Below are 19,253 nucleotides of genomic sequence, written 5' to 3'. Positions count from 1 at the left end.
ACACACACCGAGACAAAGTGGGTGAGTAGTGGCAGCTTGTTCCCGTCTGTCAGTCCAGTTAAACTGCAGACCGGCTGGTGTCACCCTGAAAAACAATGAGCTCTGTTCCCTCGTGCTCCTCTGACAACCTCAGACAGCCAAGACACACACACACACACACACACACACACACACACACACACACACGTACACACACACATACACAAATTGTGGTCGGCAAAGTAACAACGTGGTCGTGAGAAGGAGAGAGGAAATGGGGATTTGGGTGTGTGACAACACCTGCATTTGAGTATATGACAGAGAGAGAGAGAGAGTAGATGTGGCTCGTCCCCTGCCTCCTGCATCTGAGAGAAGTCCTTTTGGCCCGTCTTTCACCGTCAGCTCGTATTAGAGGCTGAAGGAAACCCCCGGGAGAGGGAAGCGGCAGCAGAGGGGAGGAAGGAAGGCGAAGACGGGGAGAGAAGAGACAGGAGGAGGGTAAGATGGAGAAAGAAACCGTGAGAGAGAGAGAGAGAGAACCTGTAAAGAGAGAGAGAGAGGGAGGGGTGTGAGGGGACGGAAACAGTAAGGAGGAGGAGAAGGAGGAGGAAGAGGAAGAGGAGGAGGAGGAGCGACTAGGAGACAGAGAAAATTACAATATAATGACGAGAAAAGGGGACAGAGAAGTAAAGAAAGAAAACAGAACAGGACAGAGAGACAAAAAGAACGAGCCACAAAACCTCTGGCAACAACAACAACAACACAAAAGAAGGAAGCAATGAAAAGAGAAAGAATGAGTGTCACGCAGAGAAAATAAAACAAGAAGAGGCAAAAGAGGAGGATGAGCGGAGGCATGTATTGTGTATTTGTGAAAAAACAATTAAATTATAAAATAGCTATAACTTTGTGATTCTGTTTATTTTATTGTTATGGGGCCATTAAGCTTGAGAACACTTATGCTACACAGTTTCAACTGAAAGCCTTTTTTCTTATGTGGAGTTTGAAAGACACGGGTGTAAACGATGCTGTCCAGTCAGGAAGTGCAGGACACAGCGTTTTTTGGAGCATCCAATTGGACCCCTTCTTTTAGAGTAAGACTGATTCACTGGAATACTCCTGTCATGCTGTGTCCCTGCTGGTTTGGCTCCTGGCGGGGCTCATTTGGCACACTTTCTGCATTGCTGCACCTCCCTGAGGTGTCTTTTACGGTTGCCACCATCACAGAGATAGGCTAGCTAATGTTTCCTGATATGTTGTGTTTTTTTTTAAACCATTATGCCTTATGCATTAAAACCATGTCTGCTGGAGCACATTTGCAGCTTTAATTAAATCCCTCTGCCTACTTTCATATGCATTTCAAGAGAGGCATTTACACACCCCGTCTGATCACTTCCTGCTCTTTCACAACTACGTTTTCAGTCAGTCGTCTCATGATGATAATTCTGATGATGCTGATAATGGGGAACGCAGCGTGCCTGCGTGTGGACTGTGTGCTCATTTTGACATGGCTCCTCCTCATAAAGACTTGTTTCTGTGGTTCACCAGCTGACTGTGTGTGTGTGTGTGCGTGTGTGTGTGTGTGTGTGTGATAGATAGATAGAACATGTGCAAGAAAGACAAGAGGGAGGGATGGAGAGAGAGAGAGTGAGAGAGCGAGAGATGCTAGATAAAGTGGTGGGGCGGGGAGGGGGCGGTCGCAGCGATTGGAAAATATCGAAGACGCGCACGCGCTAATCCTATGATGGGTCTCAGTTACCGGGGGGGTGGGAGGGGTTTGTAAAAAAAAAAAGAAAAAAAAAAAGAGTAGGACCAGGGCGGGAGCATCTTGCGCTCGCGCGCTGCGTCTCTTCCTCCCGAGCCTTTTGTGTTTGAAACTCTCGTATCTCACATATCAATAATTCAAGCGCGCGCGAGAGAGAGCGCAGACGGAGCTCCCGCCATCACCCCGCACAACCCGCACACACAACCCCCACCCGCGCGCTATGAGTTCTGCTGCCTCGTCACTCGTCCAGGGCCCCTACGCACCGCGCGCGACTCCCGCTTATTGTGTTTCCAAGTGACAGAAAAGCTGCTGAGAAGTGAGGGGGGGGGAAGAAAAAAAGAAGAAGAAGAGGAAAAGAACAGGTGAAAACTGGCGACTCCAGCGGAGATACAGGGGCAATAAACTGATTTTTTTTAAAGAAAAAAGAGACGCAGAAAGATTGCCCGTCTGGTTCCTCCTCCGAGAGACTCCGCGAGGGAGAAACTGTGCAGCGGGCTGATTGAACACGAGACAACGGAGTGGCTCCTCGCAGTAAAGACAGCCTCCTCCAGGAACACCTGGGGAAACTCTTCCCGCCTTACTTTTTTTTTTCTTCTTCTTCTTCTTATTCTTCTTCTTCTTCAAGGTGGGAATAGACCCGCGGTTTGAAGACGCGAAGGCGACCGGAGAAGTTCGTCGTTCCCGGTCCGGTTATGTTGGCGCTTTGCCTGCTGAGTGCCGTGTGGCTCGCGGCGAGCCCGGCCCGCGCGCAGAACGAGACGGAACCCATCATCCTGGAGGGGAAGTGCCTCGTGGTGTGCGACTCCAACCCGGCCGCGGACCCCACGGGCACGGCGCTCGGGATCTCGGTGCGCTCGGGCAGCGCCAAGGTGGCGTTCTCCGCGGTGCGGAACACCAACCACGAGCCGTCCGAGATGAGCAACCGGACCATGGTCATCTACTTCGACCGGGTAGGAGAACGAAATGTCTGGTCTAGCCTGTCCTATTGCGTGCTTTGGAAAACATATATTTAAAAAAGGAGCAAAGTAAGTTTATAATTGTTTGCAGTCAGTCTTGTTACGTCTGTTTTTTTTAAAGGCAACACGAAGTTGCAGCCGGGCGTGCGCGCGTTTCACGCGTGGCATAAATGTCAGATAGCTCATGGGAAACGACAAAAACTCGCGAGCTGTCAATGCACCGGGGGGTGTAAACATGTCACGTAGTTTGCAGACAAATCAAATCAACTAAATAGGCCGTTTTTTCAGCGCCATTGACCGTTAAATGACCTCCCGGAGACTGTTTTATTTGGTCTCTCTGTGGATCTTAAAAAGAAAAGAAAAGAGGGTTAAATGAGATGTTAACTTAGTCTCAGAGCGTGTTGTGTACAAACATATCGAAACGTTTATAAAACCAGGACTGCACAGCTGCATCTCGTGCACATCTGGCTCGCAGACAGCAGCGCGCGGCTCCATCCATGAGCCTCGAAGTGGAGCGGACCATTCTTGTGATAGGTAATCCGTTCCCAAAGTGGCTGGGAAAGTATAACCTCGGAGGCGAGCCTTTTTGAATATTTAAACTTTTCTGAGCTGACAATATGGGATATGGAAACTGACGTGTCGCCAAATAATTTAGTAACGGCAGGTCGAGAGGGCTAGGTCCCACCCGCCTGCCGTTAAAGGTTAACTCTCTCTCTAACTGCCGTTCAATTACACGCCATAGTTCGCCTCCGTCCATAAAACCAGAAATGCATAATTAAAAAGTCAATCTGAAAGATTGATTAAGTTCACTTTCATTTCCTGTAAAGTTTGAAAGTTCTGTCAGGAGGGGAAGAGAAAAAGCCCAGGTAAAAGCAGAGTTATTCCACTACATCAGTGACTCTGGATGTGTGGTCCGGGGACCAGAGGGGCCCTTTATTGCCCTCTTTCAAAAAACTAAACAAGTGACATATTCATTTCAATAAGCCATCCAAATTATTCTGTACAATTGTTTCTCTCCGTGTAAATCAGACGGCAAATACAAAATATATCATGGTATAAAATCTTGAGAATACATTTAGTCAGTCGGGCAGTTTTGTGTGTGTGTGTGTGTGTGTGTGTGTGTGTGTGTGTGTGTGTGTGTGTGTGTGTGTGTGTGTGTGTGTGTATTAGCCTGCATGGAATTCATTTGGGATTGTTTGCTTTTTAACATGCTAATGGTTAAGTGCACATACTGTGAAAGAAAGCCGGATGAAGTAATGCAATCAATGAAATGTTGTCCTTCTTTCGTTCTTTCTTTCTTTCTTTCTTTCTTTCTTTCTTTCTTTCTGTCATTCGTCCTCCCAGGTTCTAGTGAACGTTGGGAAGAACTTTGACGAGGAGAGAAGTAATTTCATCTCGCCGCGCAAAGGGATTTACAGTTTTAACTTCCACGTAGTGAAAGTCTACAACCGCCAAACTATACAGGTATAGCTCCTATTCGTGCGTTTGTCTTCTTTAAAAACAATTGTTTTAATGTATATGTGTAATCCTGTGTGTCTGGACGGGTGGACCACACCACGCCCCCCCGCCCTGTGTTTTCTTCCACTCCTCCCTCACTAAAGTTGAATATCAGCCACACTGGAAGTCATTTTTTGTAGATGTTCTGAGATGTCTTTCCCGGAAGCGCAACAGCGGAGGCGGGCGTTAACAGTTGCAAGCTAGAGTCGCCCCGTCGGCCCGATCATAATTTATCAATACCCGCAGAGAGGACAGAACCAAATCAAGCGCCTGTAGCCGACAGGTCGGCGGTGAGCGCGAGGAGGGGAGCGCGTGGCTCCAGCAGCTATGCTTTCAGCACCATGGACAGCGACGTCTCCTTCTCTTTCTGTCTCTCTCTCTCTCTCTCTCTCTCTCTCTCTGTGTCTCCTCATTAAAAAAGAGGCAGCAGGCTGACTAAGATTTTTGATTATTTAGAAGATTAAAACATTAAGTGCATTTTGAACAGAGCAAACAGAGACAGGCCTTTTTAATTATCTCTCTCTCTTACACACAACACACTCAGAGGGGTTTTATGGAGGACTGATAATCATGATTTCCACTTATTTGTTTCTCTCTCTCTCTCCCTCTCACACACACACACAAACACACACACACACACACACACTCACTGCCTGCAGCGCGCCCCATCACAAGCTTCCTTTCATCCCACTAACAGCTCGTGTTCACTCTGCCTTAGATGCAGTCTCCACGTTCTTTTGATGTGTCAAGCGATGGAGCACTTGAGCGGTCTTAGGCCCGTTTCCCGGATTTAACATGCACGTGATGACGCTTTACAAGTCACACAGCGTTGATTACAATGTATCTCTTGCTAATTAATCTGTTGTGTAATTATGCTTGTTGGCTCCCCGGGGCTTTGGCATTATGTTTTGCTACTTATATTTTATTATGGGAGTCTGGAATTAATTAGCATGGCAGCAGCAGTAACAACAATAACAACAACAACAAGGAGGGCGGGCGATATGTGATGGGGGCGGGGGCTTTGTCGAGCTCGGCGCTTACTCTCATTTTTGTGTGACTGAGCGCAAATTGGCCGCTAACACTTGACTCATGGCGCTGAGGTAATTAAGTATGTCACGCAGAACACAGTGATGACAATTAGGGACGCACCGATATCGATATCCGCCCGATACTGATTCAAAAAGTTGGATCGGCTGTTACAATGGGGCCAATCTATTCAGCATAAGTCTATGTGTATTTATTATATAGATAAACTGGTATGTCTCATTTTTGACCAATTTGTTGCTGCATATAAAAGGTTTACACTTCTCCAAGTTGTTGGTGTCTTTTCAGTGACAATTCGGTAAATTCACATTTGTGTATTTATTAGTTATATTTGGTTTTCCAAAGTTAGGAAAGCAATGTTCAAGTCAAGCCTGATGTTGCTTAACAGATAAAAGGCAGATCCCAGTCACTTCCACTGAGCGAGACTTACTGCTTATTAATGAAACGCTAGTATTGGATCGTTACAAAGCCCAGGTATCGTATCGTATCGCCACATTCAAAGTGATAATCCCTGTCAGGGTACCATTAGTTCTGTAATTTGTGCCAATTTGCTGTTGTCAATACAAAACTGCAGTATATCTATGAGATGTTGTTAGGAGTAAAACAGCGAAAGCGGGAGACTAAAAAGGAAAACAGAAAAGCTGTCATTTTAATAATATCCTGATTGTTTGACTTTTAGTAAAATCATCTGAAGCCCGAAACAATTTTAGAAAACACACACACACACACACACACAAAAACGATTTAGAAACGTGTGGTTTGCTGTTAGAAAAACAAGCGGTGTTGTCTTGTCACGTTTCTGACATGAAACAGGTGTAGGTTGTCCTCTCTCCTCCAAGCATCCAGCCTGTGTGCAGCTCACCTTTAACCTCTTCCTCTCATCCTCCCATCCATCCAGCGCATCTGCTGTGCTGAAAACTCCCACTGTTTGATTGCCTTAGAGGCAGCTACTGTGGTGCGTGCGAGGGTTGAGAGACAGCAGGGAAAGGAGAGCGGTAGGGAGGAAGGGGATGGGAGAGAAAGGAACGGAACGGATGAGAGTAAATGTGAAACGGATAAAAAAGAAGATGAAACGAGGGACCAAGGGGATGGAAGTCAGATGGAGAAAAAAAAGAAAGAACAAAAGTGAATAGAAAACGGAGAATGGGGGAAAATAGGAAGGCAAATTTAGAACTGAAAAGGTGCGAGGATTGAAGGGAGGGACAGGAACCATGCGAAAAAGGAGAGAAAAGAGGGATATGACAGATAAGAACAAAAGGTCGGACAGGAAGAGAAAGAGAAGGTTCAGGCAGGGCAAAGAGAGAGAGAGAGATAGCAGAAAGCTAGACATCATGAGTAACTATTGATCAGTGGATGCTGGGTGGATGTACAAAGGAGAAGGAGAAACAGTTTGTTCCATCTCTCATCAGGCCTTTCCTGTGCAGATATCTGCCCATCCACCTGTGAGGCTGTGAGGGGTGAGAGAAGAGACGTGGGTGTCAAAAAAACAGCTACAAACCCGCCTCTGTTTGCTTTCTGCCCAGCAATTAAATATAAATATTGCAAATTAAATACAGCACATCCTCTGATCTAAAAAGCACCCCGTCACACTACCCATAATGCCACACATCAGCGTCGCCTAAACCTCCACTAATGGGTAACTCACTCGCATCATTTCTGAAAATCACCTACCATATACATGTCGAAGGGTTTTCTTCCTGGTGCAGCTATTTACATTTCCTGCATGCATCACTGCTCTAAATATGAAATCAAATTGAAATAAATGAATTATAAATCCCAGAGTGAACATCTTGTACCTGCAGCTCGGAAGAGAGAGCTCGCAGATCAGAAAGACAAATAGACGAGGCGCTCGTAGGATATCAAAACGCAACGATGTGACGTGTTCTCTCTAGTGGATAGGAGGGTTTTTTAAAGTCGCAAGTTTGTCTTTCACTGTTTTTTGAAGACCATAATGCTGTCTATTGGAACTGCTTTTAGGTATTAGACTTACAAATCAGCAGAGACTGTTAAGTTGATCTTGATATTGTTTAAAAAACGGCCCTTCCTCAGAGCACTGGATCCAAGTGTCTAAAAACAGATTATGGAGAGAAAACCCTTTTTCTTTTTGCCAGGAAATAGACAAGTGAATGAAAAAAGAAGAAGTTTATTGCTATGTTCTCATGTTTTGTAGTGTGAATAAGAGGTATTTTGAGAAAAGTATTCAGAAATGGCATTCGTGAATCCTCGGGTCCCAGCAGCTCTCTAGGGGTGGAAGCAAGACAAGGAGCACTACAAATCTAAAATGCCTCGTGCTGTGTGTGCATTAGGTCTTTCTGTTGTATCATCTCCCCGTTGAGAGAGGAACACCTGGAGGCAATGCTTCAAGCTGCTGCACACTGCCCTGATAGTCGGAGAGTTTACCTCTAACATGCTGCTCTTTGGGTTACAAGAACTCCTTTTACATTTTGACCCAGAGCCACTGCATATGTCTGCGACGAAGCATAATCCTTTCAGCTCTTTGAGTACCAGCCTATGTTTGTGCTTTGGTTTCCAATACACACATTTCTATTCTCCGGCTGAGGTCACCGGGGTCGATGTTATAATGCGGTGTTTCACTCCTGAGAGTTAGCAAACATGCTCCGCTTTCAAATGCCATGCAGTTCATTCAAACGCTACCTCTGCTAATGGGAGTGCACACTAAGGCAAGGAGATTGTTTGTGCTCCCACGCTGGTCTCATATCATTTACATTTCCTTCAATTATACCATGCTGAAATCAAACGTGTGTCTAAGTGTAATTGTTAACAGTGTCATTACCGTCTGGTTGAAGTAATTATTGTGCGGTTCATTTTATAAGGCATATGAAGGAGAAATATATAATTGCCGCGGCTGTCTACACAGTAAACAGAGTGAAGAATTATATTTATAAAAATACTAATATATATATATTTTTTATATATATATATATATATATATATATATATTTTCACATTTAAGAGAAAGATGGAGAAACTTCATGTAAGTGACTAGCTAAGTAATTATATGTTTTTATATAATCTATAATGAATGCCGTGTGACTGTGATATATGAGGGTCCTCTCCGACTGAAGCGGCTTTAGTGCTGTCACAAAGTGCTTACGCCGTATAAGCACCACTTCATTAAAGTGTTGGCAAATTCTGTTTTAAAAACACGTACACTTTTTAAAGATTGATACATGTGTAGAACCACTGAGATGAAACTCGGCACATCCCTTCTAGACATCCTTAAATATCCTCAAACAGTTTATTTAATATAGTCTGAATCCCCATGCAGCTTCCCATGACTGCCAACAGGCCGCTAAACGCTGGCTTAGCACAAAAATGGCCTGCATTTTAGTACAAGCGCACATATTACCATTAATAACACGTGAGATTCATACTCTTTGTGCTACCCTTTGAGACTAAGTATCAATCAGATTTGTAAAATTGTTATTACTGCGTTAAAGGTAACATCTACGATGTGTTCTTGTCTCTTAAAGATAGTCAGATATTAAAACTAGTTGAAGATATCAGAAATAAATAAAACATCAAATAAAACCACACAATCAAAACAATAAATAACATGGATCTGATGACAAACAAATTTGCAAGGTCTGCGCAAAGCATAAGTCTTATAACAGTAAGGAAAACCCTGCTGGTTGTTCTGGCATCATGTTGCTAAACTGCATCCTTATGTAAACAAACGCAATATCAAAGATCAGCAGAAAGCATGGAGGTGTCCACATATTTTACGATGAGTAATTATTGTGACCGGCCTCGTCTAGAGGAACAATTTCCTGTTTCCGCACTGGAAAAAGACCAACAACGTATGTTGCAATTACAACTATAGACTGGGACAAAGATTAATCGATGAAGTGAAATAAAGTGACATAATTGACACATTTTTAAAATGCGGCTTCATCGTTAGGTTACTCTTAACTTTGTTCAACTGTAAATAAACAAAAAAGTCAAAGGCTGTGGCATGACTGAGATGATTAATGTTTTACCGAATGATAATAGTTTTTTCTTAATGGTCTATAGATTATCGGCTTCTTATCTATCTCCATGTCTGACTCCTCTGTTATATGTGACTTCAGGACATAGTGGTCATCACCTCAGCGATGACACAAAGTGGGTCACTTATCTCCAAGCAGTGTCTGCGGCCACCTCAGTATTCCTCACATGGTGTTTAAAACCAATCCCAAAAAGGAAAAGTTTGAGTTGTAAGAAACACTAGAATGTGTCACAGCACTCCCCGACGTACTGCAGCTGTGTTGGATGGAGGTTCAGCAGTAGCTCATCTCATGTGTTGCACATGAAGAAGTGGGCGCAGAATGAGCAGCATGAATTGCGCTGTGAAAAACAAACAAAGAAAAAATTCCGGCGGTCCTCTGCTTCTGGCTCTGACCGCGCTGATCCCATACAGTGGGGATGCAGAAACATGAAAGCAGAGTCAGAGCCACGTAAATAAAGACCTTATCGGTTCTGATGTCCTCCTGCCTTTGAAATGGTGGAAGGGCAAAGCGGGAGGAGAAGACGGGATGGTTGGAGTAGGTTTTTAACTGGCCAGAGAGACAGTGTATTCTGGGAGTTGTCAGATCTCGCACACAAGCTCTGCATCTCAGCAGCTCGTTTGTGAGCTTGTTTCAAAAAGAAAGCTCTGCTGTACTGAGCTACTGAGTATTGTTTTTCAGCCGCGTTAGCGACATGGCTTTATGGATGGCAATGCTGGCCGGTCGGTTCACCGCTGAAATGTCTCGGCTACAGGATGGATTGAGTTTTCTACAGACATCCGAGGTCCTCGTAGGATGAAGCCGACTGACTCTGGTGATGCTAGACCAGCAGGTCAGAGCGTTCACGTAACTGGATGGGCCTCGTTGTCTCCTTGTCTCCTGTTTTGCCGATTCAATACCAAATGGAAAAAACGCTCAAAAATAGTATTTCACAAAGAATGTTTTTTCCCGATCCATACATCCATTATAATCTGGATTTCGACCTTTGTCGGGTACTTTACGCTAATCACATTTACATTCATTTGTTAAGTGATATCCATTGATGTTCAACCGACATCATTAAGAAGCGAGGAAGGAATAGTGACTGTTTTGGGTGACTTTTTTGGAAAAGTATTCCAAAAGGTCAGACACGAAAAAACATATCTTTCAGTTCAGACTGGTTCTTTTGTCTCATGTGACGTTTTAATGGATTTATTTGGGTGCAAATACGGTGGCCACCAAAGTGGTGACTCGTCCATTGAAGTCATCCATTGTCCAGGCATGCATCACCTTATTGCGAAGATTTGCCGTATCCAATTCAAATGAGGCAATCTACCTGATTCGTGCAGAGCCGATGAGTTCGAGTCAGTCACACAATGGCGAGCTCAAATGAAATGCTGGAGCTGGAGGACCCGGCTTTCAACAGCCTCTCCGCATGGTTTCCTTCTATAATAGATGAAGCCTCTAAACTTCTGTTTTTACAATTTATGTCATTGTCTGCACACACACACACACACACACACACACACACACACACACACACACACACACACACACACACACACACACACACACACACACACACACACACACACACAGAACCAGCCAGATGCTTGGTTCCATTTGTATCCAATCAACCTGTGCTCAGTCTCCTTCAGTTTGGCAGAACATCATAGAAAGCTGCTCTGGTTTGTGCTCATGTGTGAAAGAGAAGAAAACATTTTTTGAATATTAATTGCTTTTTAATTGAACAAGATTATTACAAAGATCCAACAAAAGTGAGTCAAGAGGAGTGTAGACATAGTTACAATTCTCGCCAACTGCTCTTTTGGCCTAAAGCAATGTTTTTCTTAATCACTTTGAATTTGTCAGCCATCTCTGTAGATCAACAATATAATAATTACAAAAATACTGTTTTCAGTTTCAGGAAAGCAATGCAATAAGTCCTCCTAAACTGGCTCAGGTGAATATTTCATTGTAGTAAAATCAGAAATTACCGTAAAACCGTGGTGCTTGCATCAGGCTTTCAGAAAGCAATAACAATGTTTTTAACAGGAATGTTTCCGGATCCACAACCTCTACTACTTCTTCTACTTCTAGCGTCAGACCAACCTAAATGCCTAATTCACATTCATTATTTTTTTTGCGACATTTCAAAAGTTGGTTTAAAATTGGTTGTAAAGCCTGGCTGCTGCATCGCCCCCAGTCCTTCGCTGTGTTGGTGAGACAGAGCTGGTCTGAACATCTGCAGTTTTTTTTGCAAATATTCAGAGGAAACCATTTTTAAAAACCCCATGATTTAGTAATCATCAGAATGTCTGATTGGCACTTATTTATAAGCAATCACAAGTCCAACTCTGCTCTAAGTTGAGTTTCAGTTCAGCCTTGTGGAACCTGAACCTCTTGCTTGAAAGAAAGAACTACATGTTGTGCTGCTTAATATGTTTTTTCAGTGGCTTTTGGTCAGATATATTTGACAAGAGTGCAAATACTGTATGAAATCAATTCTGTGGATTTTGGGGACGAGGGAACATGGACTTTAGTTGTTCAGCGAGTAACGACTGGAATCATGTTGCTGGGCATTTTAACAGCGCCAGATGTTTGTGAAGGCAGTTGCCTCCAGCTCGTCCACAACTGCCAAACCTGTTCATCACTGGTCGTCAGGTCTTGTTATGTCAGACGGCTTAACTGCGGTCCATCTACCATTTGTCTTCATGGTCTTCATGGTTGGATCTGGTACAGCCGACCTCAGTCAGGACCTGCTTTCAGCATTCGGGAATGAATTCCTCTAGGTTTTTGGTCAGTCCGTTGTAAAGGCCGCTAAGAGCCATCTGCTCTCGTTCGTACTACTCAACTGGCTTATCTTAATTAATTATCCTCTTTTGGGGTGTTTTGACATTTGGCAGCAGATTCAGAGTTGCATATTTGGCTTTTCATCAAACCAAAAAAAGAAATCTGCTGGTGGAAGGCTTTGCCCATGGTTTCCTCAAATGAATAATGTGGTTCCCTGAGGCAAAATTGATGAAGATTTTCTGACATTTGTAAGATCTGTTGTTGTGCCCTGGTCTATAATGTAAAACGCTCAATACATTCCTGACCTTTGCTTTAGTTGCCTCCATCCCTTGCATCATTTTTTTTCTTTAAGCTGCTGTGAGGAACTTAAATGTTGTGTTTGGCTGTCCCTCTGGACCAAAGCAGTAGTGTTTCAGAGCGACACACTCCCTTTAGAAAACCTCTCATTTTACTGCAGCAGGCGCTGACAGTCTGCTCGCCCGGTCCTGCTCTGGTTCTCCTGTGCCTCCCTTCCCTCCAGGCGGCCCAGCAGTACGGAAGAGAAAAAGGCAAAGAGGCCTTCAAATTCACAGCGTATGCAATATCTATTAAAAGCTCATGAGAAAATGTAATTCCAATACATTGGGTTGTTGATAGACATATTATACTATAATGAGGACATTACACAAGGTGCCCCGTGGGGTTTCACTATCTTTTTAAACAGGATTTTTTTCCCTTTTTCACACAGGTCTTACCCATACCGTTAACAAAGGCTTTGTTGCATTTAATTGTCCCCATAAGCCATGACAGTGTGACAGTGAGCCAGCACCAACAATATCAGGATCCTAGAACTGAAGCAGCACTCATTTGTTGATTTACACCCGTGCTTTTTCTCCTGCGACATGTCAAAAAGTCTTCTGGAGGCTTATCCACCTGCACATTTATACTACTCCACTAGATGGTCCTCAATGGAAAGCAAACCAGCACCAACTTTATTCGTTTTTTAAATTAACTTTGAAAATCAAGTCATCATTTTCTGAGATTTCCTACTAATGTATTGATGATGTCATTACAGAGCATCCCACTGCTGTTAGCGATTGCTTTAAACAGACGGATACACTGCACACAAACATCCCATTCCTGTAAGGTGTTTGTACCATGTTAACTCTTTCCTCTATTTATGGACTAATTTCATCCCAAATGCAAAACAAAAAAATGCTGATTAAAAATTCTTACAAATCACAGCTGTGGCCCTCTGAGAGTTGCATAGTGATAATTATGTTTTCCGGATTGTGTTTCTAGAAAGCGCCCGCTTTAGGTTTTCACATCTGCTGACAAAGAACAGAAACCTTAAAAACATAAGAACTTGTAGAGAGCCCTGAATAGATGCACAGCGTTGACCTAAATAAAGTCTCCTGGCCAGCACAGATTTCTTTTTGTCTTCCCAATATGCAAAGCATGCTACCAGAAATGATGAGTTTCCGCATTGAAAGTCGGCAGCAGGTGACTAGATGTGGGTAATATCATTTTAGTTTTCACAACATTCATTAAAGGTAGCACCACTGCAATAACTATGCAGAACAGAGCTTTATTGATCACTGTTCAGCAGCAGTAAGCAGCTGCTGATGAAGAATGATCCTGTTGATACACTGCATGTATCCACAATAAATAGATGTTTTAACATTAAGAAGGTGATAATCTGTTGTTTTTAAACACGAATAATAAGGGGTGATGAGCCAAGTTTGTTTCCAGAAGTTCATAATAAACATAGTTTGTACTGTTTTGCAAGTTCCATGTTTACTTTTGTCCCGAATGACCTCGGAGGAACTTTTGCTACAAACTTTAGAAACACGTCCACCACAGGAAGCCTGGCCATTTTAAAGACGGAGGGCGTCACAGGCCCCCAGACAGACAGACGCACCATTATGAATGTATCCGTCACCGCCGTCTGTATGCGCTGGAGTCTGTGAAGGGAGAGATGGGAGAGAAAATTACAAATAGGGAGGGACGCAGTGGTGACAAGACAAGAGATCTGAGTGGAAGCGAAAAGATCTCCAGTTGAACGAAAAGAGGGAGGAATCAAAAAAGAAATAAGATAGAAAGAGAAAAAGAGAGAGAGGGATAAAAAAAATCAAGGAGAGAAAAAGTATCATTGTCATGTCAAGACGGACGACTGGGCAGGAATTGATGATGCAATAACAGGATGTCATCATGTCGCTGGCATTAAGTGCTGCACTGAGACGTCGGGCCGTTTCTATTTACATACGGAGAGCCGGGTCTTTCTTTCAATCTTCTTCTCTCTTCCCTCCGACCTCCTCTGGCCGTCTCACCCTTTTTCTGTCTCTCTTTTCTCTTGCCTCCTCTCTCGCTGTGTTACTCAGCCAGTTAATTGGTGCTTATGCATTAATGAATGCAGATCGATCGAGGCCTGACACGATGCGCAGCCCCATTATCATGCTTTCATATTTATGGTTGGCAATTGTAAGGGTGGAGTTGACAGTGTGTGTGTGTGTGTGAGAGAGAGAGAGACAGAGAGAGAGTTTTTGTGTGTGTGTGTGGTGACCACAGTCACATCCTTCCAAAAGCCACTGTCAAAGCTTTATTAGAGCTATACATCACTGGCACACGCCACAGTGTGTGTGTGTGTGTGTGTGTGTGTGTGTGTGTGTGTGTGTGTGTGTGTGTGTGTGTGTGTGTGTGTGTGTGTGTGTGTGTGCGGGGAGGAGGGGGAGAGAGACAGAAAGACAGATCTGAACTGCACTGTGTTCCACCAATTTTACATGTCGACAATAATCTCATTCTGTCTATTCTTCGCTCGGATATCAATAAAAAGCGGTCAGATTGACAGGTAACCGCCGACACAACGATATGGAACCAGAAGATGCAAAGTGACACGTGCTGCATTTTGATCACAGCGACCGCTGAAGCAGCTGACGACTTCATGAACTGCTCTGCCCACATCTAACGGGGCAGCTTGGTGGAAAGTTGCAGCAGACAATCATTTTTGTCTTTGAAATGATACAGAAAGTCCTGACTTGCTTCTTTACTTGCCAAACATTCCCAAATCCCACGAGCACTGTGGCTCTGTTCAACAGAGCCAACGAGCCAAAAGCCCATTATTTTAACTGATAGATGGGCCACAGATTCCAGGTGTGACCGGTGATTATGTGAGCAACTCAAAACGTTTGTTTGTTTATGACTGAGAGAAAGAAAGATGTGTGTGTGTGTGTGTGTGTGTGTGTGTGTGTGTGTGTGTGTGTGTGTGTGTGTGTGTGTGTGTGTGTGTGTGTGTGTGTGTGTGTGGAGGGGAAACAAATATGTGTGTTGAGGGAATGGGTGAAGGTTTGTAAGTGTGAGTTCCACATGACTAACTTGGGTGAATGCTCGGATGGATAGGAAGGTGGATCTAGTCGGCGTGTGTGTGTGTGTGTGTGTGTGTGTGTGTGTGTGTGTGCGTGTGTGCGTGTGGTCGTGGGTGTATCCGAGGGTAACGGAGTGATGTGGTGATACTGGCTTATCTTTGTCTGCCATCTCTGTCGCTGTTTGAAAACATTACATGCACACTGGACAGAAACCACGTCTCCCTCTCCCTGTCTGCCATCTGTCTGTCTGTCTGCCATCTGTCTGTCTGTCTGTCTATCTATCCATCTCTTCACTCTGCTCCCTTCCTTTCATGTCTATTTCATATTACGATCTGCAGGTTAATGAGGCTAGTGTGAAGCCTTTGGTTGCACCGCTCCATAATAATGTTTTCCTTAGTGTCTGCCATCTATATTGTAAAGAAAAAAATATTGTGCTCAGCTTGACATTTTTGATGGGGGAGGAAGCGCTTGATATTTTTAGACCGGCCTGCTTTAAGTCTGCTTGATTTGTTGCAAGGAAGAAGGTGGATGCAGTACATGAGATGTTGGTCTGTACATGTATGTACAGCTCTGTTTTGCCTTGTTGCTATAGCCGTTGTAATTTAGCAGTCATCGAGCATCACTAAAGATGTTTGAAGAAACTAGACAGACTGGGAATGATTGCAATCACATCACAAACTCACCCTGCGTCTCTATCATACTCGCTACCTTGCCCCTGAAAAGGGTTTTTCTGTTTTTTTTAAACATAATTCTGTACTCCTTTCCTTCACTCACATCTTGAGTGTTGCCGGGAGCGATGTCAGTTATTAATGACGGCTGACATCCAAATCCCATGTTTCAAATTTGTTGACGTGATCAGCGCTCATCTCCTGCGTCTCCTCCTTTGTGATATTTGTAAAGCAATCAAGATGGATCCTAATTAAGCGTTTTTACTGTAAGACGCCTTCACTCATTATTGCAGTTGCATTAAAAATCGGCGCACTCTGCTGCCGTAAACTAGACACAGGGTGGTATTGCTGGTTTTAGTGGTGTCATTATGAACTGTCCAGGGAAATTATTGGCTATCTGCAAAGATGTCAATATTGTGCATCCCTGCAATATATAGGAACAGGTGGCAAACCAATTCATTTAAAGCACTTATTTGCACCGCAGCTGCTTCATCAGGTTTGTCCACATGTTTAGAGAGTTATTCCTTCAGTGTCGATCCTTAAATTCAGTGTAAAGCTGCTGCAAGTACAGTCTGAAGCTGGCTGCCATTGGTGACCTCTCCTTGTTTGTGAGGAGGGTTTTATGTCACTGTTTGAGAGGCTGGGACTAGTTGCCGGCTCCAGACTGCAGACGGAAGAGGAATAAAATGGATCAGAAGAGGGAGTAAAAAACTGTCAAACTGAAAAGTGGAAGTTGAATAAACATGCAGATATTTTCCCCAAAAGTACAAGATGTGTTCAGAGCCAAGTTTAGGTCACACAGCCCAAACAAAGCTCTCTTTTCTCATCCTGAGTGATGCATCCTCGGCCTCATGTTAGTCTCAAATGACCTGCTGCATACAGACGGCATGCTGCACATGAATAGTAGGTATACAGCGGTATATCAAATACATCACAATCTGTTTTAATAAATCTGTTGCTACCTTCACTAACTGCATTTATTTTTGCCATAATATGTGCCGTGTTTCCACCCTGATGAATTAAAAAACATAATTTAAGTACGGTCTGAGTGTTTTTCATCACACAGACGGCTGTTCAGAGCAACGCACACACACATACATAACTGCGCACAGACAAACACACACACACACACACACACACACACATTAAATCTGAGTCGCTATCTTCAGTTTGCTATTAAGAGGAGTGCTGGGCCAAGAGAGCTCTTGACTCTGACAGGCTCTCCATATCCCACACACACACACACACACACGCACACACACGCACACACACACACACACACCCTCTCCTGCTCTTCTGACCATCAGGTAGAATGAGGTGGATAAGTGTATAATTATGGGGTGTTTATGACTGTGTTCCATCACTTAGCAACAGTTTTACAATTACTTACTTCCAGGAGGTATAAAACATATATTCACATATTTGGAGCTCAGATGCAAATTTCTATCTGAACTGAACTGTGGAATGACGTAACTTAAAAAAAACATGCATGCTGTGTAAATGTTTCATTTAGTAGATTATGGTTGCATTGAGAGTAAAGAAGGCGATAAAGCAGGGTATGATTTTGGGTACTTAGCTCCATCCTCTCATGTCATTTCTGGTCCACAAACGTCATGTCTTTATACTCTCACTTGAAAAGGTATTTGTGAGTATTGGCGTACAGTTCCCACCAGGTGAGAAAACCAGCTGTGCCAAAACACAAAAGAAGGCCGCTAATAAGCAGGAGCATCAGTCAGCGAGTCGTTCTGAATGGACAGGCTCTTTTCAGCTCCGCCGGCCTCTTCTGAAATCTGCGTACACGCACAGCATGCGCCGATTTCAGCCGGCGCATTTCAACCTGTAGAAATTGTACACAGGCATGAAAAACACCTTTAATTTTTTTTTTTGCATGACCACAATTGTACTATTTGTTCAATGCTGTACTGTATTATTATAGGAACCATGACGACAAAGGTCCATTAATCATCACAAACTACAGCTGTGTTTTAAACCTGACGCCCCGATGTTTCCTTCACCGTACCTTTTTTTCTCTCCATCAAGCTACAGCGACTTTACTCACAGGAAGGCAAGTAATCTGACAGGTTTTATAAAGTGTGATCCGACATAGATAGACATTTTCAAAATTTATTTCAGTTTGTTTTAGTACTGATTCTGTGCCAGGGGGTGGCATAAAACCATTTCCTCCGTGACGCATACGGGAGAAACAAATCCAGGGAGCGCTTGTATTTCTGCTGTTGCTCAAAAGAGTGATGAAGTGAAGTGATGAAAGCCGCTGTCTGGAGTGTATGTCGGCTGGCCTGGGAAAAGCGAGGGGACGCGCCACTGACAGCTTCTTCTCTTTGTAAGAAGATGTTATTCCCAGTTGAAACATGTGTTGAGTCAGACACTGTGTGAATGTCTCTCTGAGTCATTGTTAAATCTTCTCTGAGTGGTAATTGAAAAAGGCACGCACACTATATCTAATGATAATGGGCTGACAGCACAAAGCTGCTGCACATAAATGTAATATTCTGCTGTTGTATCATCATCAACATAACGGCACGCATTGCTGCATTTTCCTTAATTAAATTGCGCAGAGTTTAAAACAATCTTGCAGCTCAACGAGGAACTCACTAAAGATGTGTGCCTATGTTGGGGAAGTGTGTCTTTTCCCTCCGTGAACTGTCTGTCCTCTTCGTCCTCCTCCAGGTGAGCCTGATGCACAACGGCTGGCCGGTGATTTCAGCATTTGCCGGCGACCAGGACGTGACGCGCGAGGCGGCCAGCAATGGTGTTCTGATCCTGATGGAGAAGGGAGACCGGGCCTACCTCAAACTGGAGAGAGGAAACCTAATGGGAGGATGGAAATACTCCACCTTCTCCGGCTTCCTGGTGTTCCCCATGTAGAGAGAGCGAGAGGGGGTCGGGGAAGGGGAGGAGCAAGGGTGGAACGACGGAAAGTGTGACGACGACGGCGGATGGAGGGAGAAGAGGGGCGTGGGGGAAGAGAAAGAAAAGGATGTGAATAAGACGATGGGAAAGAAGAAGAAAGAAGAAAAGGGAACGTGGCAACAGACTCTGAGAGATGTTAGAGAGATGTGAGAGCTGAAATGAGAGGAGAATTAGGAAGCCAGTATGTGGAAGTGTATGGCGAGCTTCTTCACTTCCCTTCCTCCTTCCATCCGTCCTTTCATCCATCCTTTATCCTCCCTCTGTATTTCTCCGTGGCTTGACTGCAGCTTTGGACA

General features: G+C 43.9%; 1 protein-coding gene across 1 annotated transcript; it reads left to right on the top strand.

Annotated features, from left to right (window-relative positions):
• Window positions 1-2,433: 2,433 nt before the first annotated feature.
• cbln1 (cerebellin 1 precursor) lies at window positions 2,434-18,912 on the top strand (the record flags this gene model as incomplete). The annotated part of the gene is made up of 3 exons (XM_079223976.1): window positions 2,434-2,691; window positions 4,042-4,161; window positions 18,715-18,912. The coding sequence occupies 3 exons, from the start codon at window positions 2,434-2,436 to the stop codon at window positions 18,910-18,912; spliced, it is 576 nt and encodes a 191-aa protein (XP_079080102.1).
• Between the last annotated feature and the right edge of the window lie 341 nt (window positions 18,913-19,253).

Source organism: Taurulus bubalis, assembly GCF_910589615.1.
Source record: "Taurulus bubalis genome assembly, chromosome: 9".
Lineage (NCBI taxonomy): Eukaryota > Metazoa > Chordata > Actinopteri > Perciformes > Cottidae > Taurulus > Taurulus bubalis.
Note: the sequence above shows the minus strand (reverse complement) of the source record. Positions and strands in the feature narration are given on the sequence as shown.